Below are 12,819 nucleotides of genomic sequence, written 5' to 3' on the forward strand. Positions count from 1 at the left end.
GTGCTCTGGGGACACTGAGGCCCCCTTTTTAGAATCACATTTTTAATGAATAAAGCCAAAAACATCGGATTCCAAAGGAAGCCAAGCATGTTGAACACAGCTGTCAAAATGTTTAGGGAAACAAGCTTAGGTTGAATACCCCAGACTGGGTGACTCTGAAAGGTCCTTCTGGCTCTAAAGCCACAAGGCTCGTTTAAAAATCGTAATGCACACCTTCGCCATTCCGCCACACTACAGGACCCTGCATTATAGATACAATGTTACTTACACTTACTTAATATGAGCACATCGTGTATGCTACAGGTACGTAATTGACACGTAACGATGATGAGAATTACTGTAATTGGAGTAGAGATGGTCTGGGAGTAGAAGAAGTCTGGGTAGAGAAGAGTCTGGGAGAAGAGACCCTTCCCTTTGAGCATTTGTGAAAAAGGAAAGCTGGGCACACACAGTCTGACCTAGATACTAGACGTTCAGAGAGCGGATATCCAAGGCTCTAGAGCCAGGCCAACAGAAAGCCACAGACTCAAAGACAGCCTGGGAGGGACGGGAAGAATCACATTCTAAAGAAACTAAGAGAAACCACTTGGAAGGAGCAGAAAAGGTTATGCTGCCTCAAGATCCTGGTGGATTCATGGGGAATTCATCTGGGAATCGGTGGCTGTGGGGGGAAGAGGGGGGAAGGGGCAGGCGAGATGGACACAGTATGACCACAGCAACTCGATGAAAAGTTCTCAGCCTGTACTGCAGGATCTCCAGGTTTGCAAGGTGGTGGCATGCAGCATCAGGGCGGATGGAGGACACCGTCAGAGAAAAGCAGTGCATTATAAATGAAGGCAGAATGTTGTCCCAGAGAGACAAAAATCTTACAGATTCTGAATTAATTAAACAACGTACAGATGGATGTACAGCAACAACTGAAACAGGACTGCATTATCAGATCCCATTTCTAGGCCGATTCACCGGCCTGCCATGGCCCTCACTCCTCTACAAACCCAGGAGAAGCTAAGGGAACTTTCCAAACCATTCTATCTCAAGCTTCATAATAAAGCTCCTTAATCCAAGAAATGGGTTCTCTGTATGAAGCGTGAGCCAGGCAGGGCCTGAACACAAACTAGATGATGACTCTTTTCTCCTTGACATAAGTCCAGTCAGAGACGGGTAGGACAAAGACTATAGAGTCTGCTGACATTTCTCTTAAACACTCAAAGATCTGGGCCTTAATCTCATAACACTAGTTTCATGTCCTTGAATTTGGCAGGATCGGTGTGCTGCTACTAGATGGGAATATGCTAACTCCAAAGATCATTCCTAATTGCGATCTTAGTGATAACTTAGATGAAGGTCTGAACATGGCAAGAATTGGGTTTAAATTTAAATTTAAAAAAATAAAATTTTTGTGGAAATAATGTAGCTGTATACACACCACAGAGCAGAGATGTGGCAGTGCCTGTTAGCAGCTTTCTTGGAAATTCTTCAAATTACTATGACAATCAGCTGTGTAAATCTCTGGGGGCTTTGTTTTGAAGTTACGGATACATTTAAAACAAGACCTATGTTTTGGCTGTTCCCACACTACCCGTTTTTGGCTCCCTTGACTCAGAGACAGACTTTTCATTACGATTCAAGGAAGCCATTTTCCCCTTTGCCACACTAGCAGAGCTCATCACATACACTCTAGGCCTGTCAACCCCTTCACTGTTTGTTAGTAGAAGACATCATGGCATCTCAGGGAAATTTGGGGGAGGAAGGAAATATCCCCAATTAGCAGGAACCAATGGAGTGTCCATTCAATGCACACAATGTACAAATTCTAAAACATGTGACTTGTAATTCCAGCCTCAAAGCCCCACTGCAGACTCATGCCACAAGACGGAAAAACAATCTGTAGTTGTAATTGACAACAAAATTGGGATCTCACAAGCAGGAGAACATGCTTCCTAAATTACAAGGAGAGGCTGATTTTGCGATGATGCAGTGATAGGAAAAGGAAGATCTAGACCAAAACAAAGAAAGGACTGTGCCTTCGGGATAAGCCAAGGGAAAACCCTACTGAGAGCCGCTGGGCAGCAGGGTTTTCAAAAACGATGAAAATCTTCAATAAAAATCGTTCATAAAAAAGGGGCATGGAAGCCATACACAGCAAACTGGCACCACTTACTGTATGGCCAGTGTGAGCAGGGCCCGGTACATATTTGGTACGGATCACCTTCAAACTGAGCACAAAGAAAAGTCAAGATGAGGTTGGGAGGTGAGTGAGGACCACTTCTGTCCACAGCTCTCATCTATACGGACAGCTGCAGGGCACCGAGAACCCCACTATCACTCACACGTGCCTCTCAAAGGGAGTAGAACTGACCTTGGAAAACACATGGGAATTTAATTCTAATAAAATTACAAAGGCACCCAGAAGTCAAGCTTCTTCATCTCATCTTCACTAGGAGGGGCTGGGCCAGACTTCCCTAGTGGCAGTGAGAGGGCTCAAGGGGCTGGACCAGAATTCCCTAGTGGCAGTGAGAGGGCTCAAGGGGCTGGACCAGACTTTCCCAATGACAGTGAGAGGGCTCGAGGCGCCGGGCCAGACTTCCCAATGACAGTGAGAAGGTTCGAGGGGCTGGGCTAGACCTTCCCAATGACAGTGAGAGGGTTCAGGTGAAGAGGGAAGAAGAAGAGGCTGGGCTCCCCATAGCCCTGATGTAGGCTGGGAGAGGTAGGGTACTCTTACAGAGAGATCAGTAACACCACCAGCCAGGATCTGAGAACACCATGTCCCACAAAGCCCAAAGAGCTACATCCTGGAGGTGCCAGCTCAGACTGAGGACAGTTAAAGAAGGTAGCTAGAGAGAATGTCCCTGCCATACAATAAACTGACTCTATGAAAAAGGGGAAGAAGACACCTGAGAACCCAGCACATAATTAATGAGCAAAAAAGAGCTTCCGAGACAGGAAACCAAAGAAACCACAAGTTGGCCACAAGGGAAGGCAATTCTCACAGTCACACAAGCAAAATACCCAAGAAAGCCTTCTCCTGAGCCTCCCAAGCACTCAGCACAGTGCTTGGCACATGGGAAGCCTTCAGAAATGCTTGTGGATGAGCCAGCTTAGCCTTCAACTGCCAGTGCTGCCCTCCTCCTCAGGAAGTATGCCAATTTTGGAACCGCCTCGTGGTTCCCTTTCACAGGTCTATGTTGGCTCCCTTGATGGAATATAAGCTTCCTGAGGCCAGGGATGCTTTCCTGTGTGTCTCTGAATCCCCAGTACTTAGCAAAGAACTTGGCATGCAGTAGGTGCTTAATCAATGCTTGTTACTGACTGGCAGATGGACTGAAAGCGTCTCGAGGCCAGAGATTAAGTGATGGTGATGGCAGCAGCATCCATCAGTCTGCTACAGGAATGAAAGGAGAGAGGGAAGCCCCAAATCAGAGGGGAGACCCGGGAGAGGTGGGGTCCTTTTGCCTTTCCTTCTGGTTTCTCCCAGGACAAACTCCCACAAACAAAGGGGACATCTTGATTTTCTGAATCCAAAGGAATGAGGCACTGAGCATCTTCCTGAGAAGGAGCGCAGTCTACACTCCTCAGAAGGGCTGGATCACCTGCCTGCACCCAAAGCTTTATTAGGCCATGAGCCACAGGCACAAAGGAACCCACTGGTTTCATGGGATTTTTCCAGCTGGCCAGGGACTCTGAGCAAAGAGCAGGCTCCCCACTAGCGTCCACCCTACTACTTTGTCTGTACTTATTCCACATGGGTTCAGTGATGACACCACAGGCCGTGCTGAACCAAGCCCCTCGTCCGAAAGAAGAAACTCCACCATTAGAACACGGAACATTTAGTATTTTCAAAATTAAAACAAAGCAGCCCTCCACTTGCTGCTGCACCAGGAGGATTTCTCCATTCTGTTTGCTCCAGTTTTACTGCTCAGTCATCACGGGGGAGTCACAGGGCCATGGGGGTACAGGGAAGGATGCCCTGGGCCCTGTGTCCAAGGCTCAGAGGCACAGCCCTCAAGGGACCCTAACACCACCTGGTGCACAGGCCTCCTTTTAACACAGAACCAAGGCCCACTGGGGACAGGGCCAGTCATCCCCATGAGTCTGGACAACAGAAAGAGCCTGGGCTCAGCTGCAAGGCTGCTCTCGGCTGATGAAAACCTGCTGACCCAGGAGAGCGGGTCAGGCTCTGGGATCCTGTCAGAGCAAGGGGGCTGAGTCCTAGGATCTAACATATGTCCCACAGATGTATGCAGCATCACCAACTGCTGAAACCCAGAAAGGCAGCGGTGGGCCTGAAGTAGCTTCATTTGGAGCTGGGTACTGGTTTTAAATGGACATTCCGTAGAGAGGCCTAAGGCCGACTCCTCAATCACTCATCCACGGCAGCTCTGGGGGCAGGGGTGAGACCATTGGACTTCTCCCCTCACTCTTCCTTCCCCACTCAGAGAGTCAGGAGCTCCTCAGAATGGCCCAGAGGCCAGAGGTGACACTCAGGCTGGGGGCCATCCGCAGGCTCGCACACAAGTGCAAGAGAAAGGAGAAGGTGGCGGCCCAGTCTCATGGTCAGCACCCTTCTGCCCTGCCTCCCCCGGATGACCACAGGAGCCTCCTGGCTGGTCTCCTGTCGCATTGCTCTCATTGTTAGAGTGGAAATGGCCATAGGCCTGGTGAAGGCCCCCCGCGCCATGCTGGAATGGGCACAAAGGAGCCCACAGGAACCTCAATGCTCAGAAAGGGCTGGTGCTGCCCAATGCTTCCCTGGATCAAGTGTTTGCTCCCTCCCCCTGAAGCCTCCCGGTGCAATGGAGGCTCCTCCATTCTCAGCTCAGGTCCTTCTGGGCTAGGGATGTCCCCTGGGGTGGAATTAATCTAGGCTGGATACTGGGAGGCCCTGGCCTGTGGCCTGTGAAGTAGGCCTGGATGAGCCCACTGCTGACCCGCTTCGGACCGCCTCATGTTTCTGCCTCTTGGGCCAGGGAGGACCACAAATAATGACCAGCACATATTATGGGCTTTAGGTTTCCAAAGCAACCCAGCTATGATGACCCCCATTTACAGATGAGGCAGACAAAGGACAGAGACTGGCCCAAGTTCACATGGCTAGTAAGTGAGGTTGGGCTGGACTCAGGACTTCCTGCCTCCGGGGCCAGAGGGAAGGAAGAGAAAGAGAATACATTTATATGGAGCCTGTTCAATCAATATTTGACCTCCACAACAACCCTTCAAGGTCGGTGCTACTAGCATCCCCATTTTTCAGCGGAGGAAACAGGCAAACAAAGGTGAAATGATTTGCCCAGGGTCCCACAGCAATTGAGCATCTGAGACTAGATCAGAACTCAGAGAAGAGTTGAGGAAAGTAAGGCTGGGGCAGCCAGAGGAACTCATGAATCACACTATAGCTCCTAGGTTTTAAAAATGAAACGGCTAAGTACTCTAGGGGAAACTGAGGCACTTAATTACCCAGATAGTGCAAATGCAACCCCTCAGGGACATCAAGAAAGGCAGCCAGCAAGTGTGCTCAGTCAACGTGAATTAAGTGCCCACATATACAAGAGGCTGAAAGGAAAAACGACCCACTGGGTGGGTGTGATTAGGGCGGGGGCGGGAGAAGCATTTGGGCAATGGGAAACCCCAAGGATGCCCCCAGGGGGAAAGGGATGGATTTTAACCAGCCAAGCGTCAGGACACAGGGTGCTGTATACAGCAGGTGGACAGCTGGGGGAGGGAGTGGGGCAGACAGGCTGAAACCAGACTGGGGGCCTGAGTCACCACATTGACCTTGGAGGGAGCTGGGAGCTACAGAACTTCCTGAGCTGGGGAGTGGCAGACAGACCAGGGCCTGGCCTCAAGTATGGGTGCTTCCTTGATGTCAGTGGGCCTCACCTCTTCCTTGCCCACCCTGTGGTCTCCAGGCCCTCTTCTCTCATTGTAGCCCACCGGTCCCCTCTGCAGAGCCCTGTCTCTGCTCCAGGGCCGGGTCGGTTCCAGTTTAACTTCACTTTCCTCTCCAGGGGGTTCCAGGGTCCTCTGTCCCTCCGAGGTCTCGGCATGGGGGTCACTAGGATGTCCAAGCTCTTCCGACATCGAGCCACCCGCCCTGGCCCAGGCCCAAAGCCTGGAGCCCTTCAGGGAGCCCCTTTGCCTGCTCCTCTGCACCGTGAGAACCAACTTGATATCAGGACCATCTTCAGGCACTGTGAGGGAGGGATTTCCTCCACGCGCCTCTGGCTCCATCTCCTGGTGAGAACACAGCTGGGATGCCTGAGGAAGCCGAGGGGCCACGGTCCTCTCTCTCTTTCTTCCTGACACTTTTTTCCTTCTTCCTTTCTTTTCAAATCTGCTCAACCCCGAGCTGCCAGGGCTCATAAAGAGCAGAATGTGTTTGTCTGCAGCTGTGGCCGCCTCCCTGAATAACTAGGACGGCGCTGATGGACACAATAAAGCCAATTCAATTTCCCTTTTCAATTAATGGCCAATTACCTGAAGCAGACTCAACTAAAAATATTGCTCAGATACCATTAATCCATCAAGAATTAACCATGCCTTTCTCTCAGTACCAGGGACATCATCTCCCCTAAGCCTAGCCCTTTGTTAGAGCAGAGACTCTCTCTCTCGGGATGGTTTCTACACTGAAAGGCAAGGCCGAGTTGACAGACCAAGCCGATGGACAGCCCCTCACACACCTGCGCTTAGCCCTCTCTCCCACGCCAGCTCACCGTCACTGGGCACGTCAAGGCTGACCCCAACAGAGGCTGTATTTTACAAGCTAGACCCCTGGGGCCAGGACAACAGTCCATGAGGCCAAGGCTGGGCAGGGCTCAGGAGAGGACAGAGCCAGACCCAGGAGGCCACACAGAGAGCCTAGGAGGGAAACTGAGGAAGGGGGGCATCCACTGAGTGTGGGTCAAAAAGACAGCATGAAGCTGACAGTTCTCTGAGGCCACCAGGAAGCTCTAGGGCAAAGCTCAAGGGGGTGAGCTTCCCTCCCCCAGAGGGCTCCAAACAGCTAGATGCCCACCATCAGGATGTTCTGCTGGGGCTGGCTGCCTTTGAGGCATGGCTCTCCCAGCCTGCGGCCAATCTCAAACTTCCACAGCAATAAGCATGTCAGAAAGGAAGGGCAGCAGGGAAGCCAAGCCATCAGTCCTGGACCACGAGCTCCTCCACCAGCAGAGGCCATGGGCCCTCAGACCTCCCCAGTGGGAGCCTCCTGGGGAGCCCACCCTGACAGCAGGCACTGTGTCCTGTTCTGGGCTGGACCCCAGACATGTCTGCCAGCCTCACCAGGGTCACCTGGCCCAGAACCAGCTGTGCTGTGGGCCCAAATCTGGAGAGAGACTGTGAGCCCTCCACAGGGCTCCAGCCCATGCCAGGGTAAGAGAGGGGCTCAGGAAGGGGCCCTGAGGCAGCGTCCACTGCCTTCTCTCTTCCTGCTGCTCCCCGACTGAGCAGCCTCCTAACCTCTGGAGCCAATCCGTCCCGGTGTCATCTGTCCGTCCATCTACCCCCATCACATATGTGTAAAACTGTGTTTAATTCCTTCCAACATTTATTCTTTCTCTACAAGATCTGATTTCATAGGTGCAGCCTGTCTTTGGGGCTGGCCTTTTCGTGCAATTATGCAGTGCTGCCAGGCTGCCTCCAGGGACCCTCTCCCCATGACTGACTCCTTCCCATAGAGTTCACAGGACCAAAGGATCTGGAATTTAGCCTGAGATGCATCCTTAGAAGCAAGCCATTGAGTCCACTGACCTACTTTAGGGAAGCTGAGGCAGAAGAGGTTATGCAACGTATCCAGGGTCTGAGGCGGGATCTGAACCTGGGTCTCGCTGACTCCAGACCCAGTGCCCTCTGCCACCCCAGCAGCAGAGTCACCGCAGGTGGTACAGAAATGGCTTCATTCTATGGAACACAAGCCTCCCGTAGGCTTCTAGACATGATGTGGATGTATGAGGTCCCAGCTTCCATATTTGCTGATGGCAAGTCACTGTGCAGCACTACCTACCCGCTCCCCTGCCATCTGCCCAGCATTAAGTAGCAGAGTTACCGGAGGCTGGGGACCAGGGGCCGGGGCCTCTCCACGCAGCCGTCCTCAGGCTTCCAGCCTGTCCACTCCTACCATGTCCTTGGGCAGACCCAGGCCTAGAATCCCATCCACCCTGAGGAAGGCAACGCGGGCTGACTCACCGTGAAATGCTCCTGAGATTTGTAGTTCTCATCCAGGTATACGCGTGCCCGGTTATACTCCTTCATGGCGTCGCTGGAGAGGAGCTCTCTGGAAGACAAGAGGGATCACGTTAGCGCAGAGGAAGCCCAAGATGCAGAGGAGGGTGTCAGGGGGGACTCTGCACCAGGGCTGAGCTGCTGAGGTCAGAGAGGCCGGACCTGGGTGTCTCCAATGGGCAGCCAGGACTGTGAAGCCCCTGATTCTCCCTCTGGGATCTGCCTGGGAGATGGTCCAGTCTGAGCCTCTCAGGCAGGCGGTGGGTCTGAGGCCCAAAGCAGATGAAGATAGAGGTTCTGGGGTATGCCCACATCTGGAGGGAAACCAAGAGAGAAGGCATAACTCAGGGTCCCGGGGGGAGGGGGCCAGATGCAGCTGAGCCTGAAGGGCTGTGGAGAAGGAGGCCATGGGCGAGGTCACTGGGGTCTAGACAAGCCTGTGTATGCATCATGTGGGCCAACAGAAGCAAATCTTCTTTTGTCTCTGTATCCCCAGTGGTTAATATAGTGCCTGGCATACAGCGGGTGCTTAATAAATGCTCACTGGTGAATTGGTTTGTAAAAGGAGAGGGATGGACAACATGCTCCCAAGGGCTGACCCTGTGCCCTAAGGACCCCGGGCCTCAGGACTCGCAACTACAAACCCACCCCACTCTGATGGAGAAAAAACAGAAAAAGGAGGGGGAAATATCTGGGCCAGAAGCTCCATCAGGACACACAACCCAAGAAACCCATGAAAAAGTCTTTTTTTTTTTCAAATATGAAGAGGCAAAGAAGCTACTGGAAGGAAATAGCTTTTAATCTACACACACACGGTGCACACACATGTATACATGCATGCACACCCATGCACACAGTGTGGCAATTCACACACACACACACAATGCTTGTACACATAGACCTGTGCCCACAGGGCACACACTGCTTACATGTACGCACATACACATGTGTGTACTCCCACATGCCCATATACATGTATACACAGGCAAACGTGTGCACACAGAGGCCCACCATGTGGTAACAGCCTGCTGAGGGCCTCGGGTCCCCCACCTTGTTTGGAACTCTATTCTTGGCCCTTATGTCACTGAGGGGACTTTCCAACGGGCAGTGAAGATAGTGCTTAGAAAGAGGGGCCACTCCTGACAGCTCCCCCTCCCCCTTGACTTCCTGCCTACCCACAGAGAAGGGCTCAGAGAACACTGTGCCCAGTGCAAGAACCAGCCAGGAACTCAGCCCTCACCTTCTGGATGCTGTGGCTGGCTAGACACGCACTCCCTCTGGACCAACGAAGGCTGCGGCCACTGGGGGAGGGAGGATGCATCTCTGGAGCCACTGTCAGAAGGTCCTTTCTCTATTCAGCAAATCAGCGAGCACTTATTTAGTGCCTATTGCATGGCAGGGACCATACTAAGGGCTAAGGATACTTAAAAAGGCAAACAGAGTCAGAAGCCCCACCGGCTCCCCCAGGCCTCTGCTGTTCTGTGTGGAGAGGCTGCTGCCCATCTCCAGCCCCAGCCGGACCTAGCCCTGAGACCATATCCACCTTTGGGCTGCCCTGGAGACAAGACCCCTTCCATCTCCTGACTCCAATGGCCTCCTCTGGGATGGTCAAGGCACCTGCACGTCTCCAACAGACTGCCATCCTTCTGCCTGCTGGCATCTCACAGCAGCTCCCTCTGACAGGAGGCTGAACTTCAGGGCTATTATTGTTCAGTGGTTTCAATCGTGTCTGATCCTCTGTGACTCCATTGGGGGTTTTCTCGGCAAAGATACTGGAGTGCTTTGCCATTTCCTTCTCCAGCTCATTTTACAGATGAAGGAACTGAGGTAAACAGAGTGAATTGCCCAGTCACACAGCTAGGAAGTATTTGAGGCTGGATTTGAACTCACATCTTCCTGACTCCAGGCTCAGTCCCTATCTGCTGCTCCAGCTAGCCACCTGAATCAAGAAGGTTTTTTGTTGTTGCTCAGTTGTTTCAGTCATATCCAACTCTTAGATATTGGAGTGGTTGCCCATTTCCTTCTCCAGCTCATTTTACAGCTGAGGAAACTGAGGCAAACAGGATGAAGTGATTTGCCTGGGGTCACACAGCTAGTAAGCGTCTGAAGCCAGATTTGAACTCAGGAAGATGAGTCTTCCTGACTCCAAGCCCAGCATTCTGCACACTATGGCGCCACCTAGCTGCCCCCCTGAACTTCAAGCTTCCCTCAACTGTCTTAATGGACAAACCCAATGGCCTTTTCTCATTCTTCATTCTCCTTGACCTCTGTAGCCTTTGATACTGTGGCTCACTCTTGCCTCCTGGATACACCTCTCTCTAGGTTTCCAAGACATCATTCTCCCTCCCTCTCCTGGTTCTCCTCCTACCTCTCTGATTGCTCCTTCTCTGTCTCCTTGTATTGGTAAATAAGGTGAGACTTTTTTACTATTTTAGAATGCTAAATCAATTAAGTGCCTTTGTTTAAGTCTTATTTGGTACAAAGCTCCAGGCACACACCCTTTTGCTGATCAGGTGTGAATCCCTCAGGCCCCAAACGGGATATAAAAACTCAGAGGTTAGCATTTTGTTTGGGGGCTCACTCATGGCAGGAGTGTTGAGACTGGGCAAGCTGTTGTAAGTGCCCCCCGGCTTTGAAGAAACCCAGATGTTTTGTTTTGGGGCTTTCACTCATTGGAAGAGTGCTCGTGTGGAGACTCTGGGTAGCCATTAAGGAGCCACCTGGCTTTGAAGAAACACAGATGTTTGGTTTGGGGGCTCTCACTCACTGGAAAAGTGGCATGTGACCCTGGACAAGCCATTGTAACTGCCCCTCGGCTTTACTAAGCCAGATGTTGGTTTGTATTTGGTCTATTTATAATGTATGTTTGTAATTTGTTTGTATTTGCTCTGAAGTTAGGTTGCTGGCTTTTCCTCCTGAACTAAGTGAGTTACATATGTATGTGTGATTAAAGTGAGATTGTTAACCCCCTACAGTTACTTTCCTTAGTGAAGCAGATTCAAAGAACCTGTGCTAGCAGCTCTTGTTGCTGGTCTTGTTGGGTCTTACACCCCACAAAAGCTGCTAGCCAAATTGTTGATACATTCCTTTGCTAGATCTTTATCTGGATCATACCTGTCAACTCTGGGTATCAGACAGGCCTCAGCAACCATGGCTTCAATTATTATCTCTATGAAGACAATTCCCAGATCTACTTATCCATCTCTAACTTCTCTGCTGGCTTCTATTCTCCCATCTCCGAGTGCCTCTTAGACACCTCAAATTGGATGTCCCATAGGCATCTCAAACTTAGTATGTCCAAAACAACTCTATCTCCTCTCCTTCCTCAAAAAACTTCACTCTTCCCACACTTCCCTGGTATTGAGGGCACCCTCATCCTCCCAGTCCCCCAACCTCATTGTCATGCTTGACTCCTCACTCTCAACTGCTAGATCCAATATGGTGCCAAGGCCCCCCGTTTCACCTCGCCAGCATTTCTTGTCAAGTTCGCCTCTGCAGCATCTCTCATCAGTTTCATCTTTCCACCATCTCTCCTCCACTCCACCTCTCCAGCATCTCTCCTCCATTCCACCTCTCCAGCATTTCTTGTCAAGTTCGCCTCTGCAGCATCTCTCCTCAGTTTCACCTCGCCAGCATTTCTTGTCAAGTTTGCCTCTGCAGCATCTCTCCTCAGTTTCACCTTTCCACCATCTCTCCTCCATTCCACCTCTCCAGCATCTCTTCTCCATTCCACCTCTCCAGCATTTCTTGTCAAGTTCGCCTCTGCAGCATCTCTCCTCAGTTTCACCTTTCCACCATCTCTCCTCCATTCCACCTCTCCAGCATCTCTCCTCCATTCCACCTCTCCAGCATTTCTTGTCAAGTTCGCCTCTGCAGCATCTCTCATCAGTTTCACCTTTCCACCATCTCTCCTCCATTCCACCTCTCCAGCATCTCTCCTCCATTCCACCTCTCCAGCATTTCTTGTCAAGTTCGCCTCTGCAGCATCTCTCATCAGTTTCACCTTTCCACCATCTCTCCTCCATTCCACCTCTCCAGCATCTCTTCTCCATTCCACCTCTCCAGCATTTCTTGTCAAGTTCGCCTCTGCAGCATCTCTCATCAGTTTCACCTTTCCACCATCTCTCCTCCATTCCACCTCTCCAGCATCTCTTCTCCATTCCACCTCTCCAGCATTTCTTGTCAATTTCGCCTCTGCAGCATCTCTCCTCAGTTTCACCTTTCCACCATCTCTCCTCCATTCCACCTCTCCAGCATCTCTTCTCCATTCCACCTCTCCAGCATTTCTTGTCAATTTCGCCTCTGCAGCATCTCTCCTCAGTTTCACCTTTCCACCATCTCTCCTCCATTCCACCTCTCCAGCATCTCTTCTCCATTCCACCTCTCCAGCATTTCTTGTCAAGTTCGCCTCTGCAGCATCTCTCATCAGTTTCACCTTTCCACCATCTCTCCTCCATTCCGCCTCTCCAGCATCTCTTCTCCATTCCACCTCTCCAGCATTTCTTGTCAAGTTCGCCTCTGCAGCATCTCTCAGTCAATTTTGCCTCTGCAGCATCTCTCTTCCATTTCAGCTTTCTAGCATCTCTCCAATACATCCCCTTC

The 12,819-nt window shown here is 51.2% G+C and overlaps 1 protein-coding gene and 1 pseudogene across 4 annotated transcripts in view; one reads left to right on the forward strand and one right to left on the reverse strand.

The window, feature by feature from the left end:
- Positions 1-12,819, reverse strand: part of INPP5A (inositol polyphosphate-5-phosphatase A) — a 248,472-nt gene that overhangs the window by 139,589 nt on the left and 96,064 nt on the right. For all 4 annotated transcript variants that reach the window (XM_036736925.1, XM_036736924.1, XM_036736927.1 and 1 more), the window contains one exon: positions 8,182-8,269. In XM_036736925.1, the coding sequence (XP_036592820.1) occupies positions 8,182-8,269 (88 nt within the window). The remainder of the gene's footprint in view (positions 1-8,181; positions 8,270-12,819) is intronic.
- On the forward strand, positions 707-1,059 carry LOC118827824 (annotated as a pseudogene).

Source organism: Trichosurus vulpecula, chromosome 8 (assembly GCF_011100635.1).
Source record: "Trichosurus vulpecula isolate mTriVul1 chromosome 8, mTriVul1.pri, whole genome shotgun sequence".
In the NCBI taxonomy this organism is placed as follows: Eukaryota; Metazoa; Chordata; class Mammalia; order Diprotodontia; family Phalangeridae; genus Trichosurus; species Trichosurus vulpecula.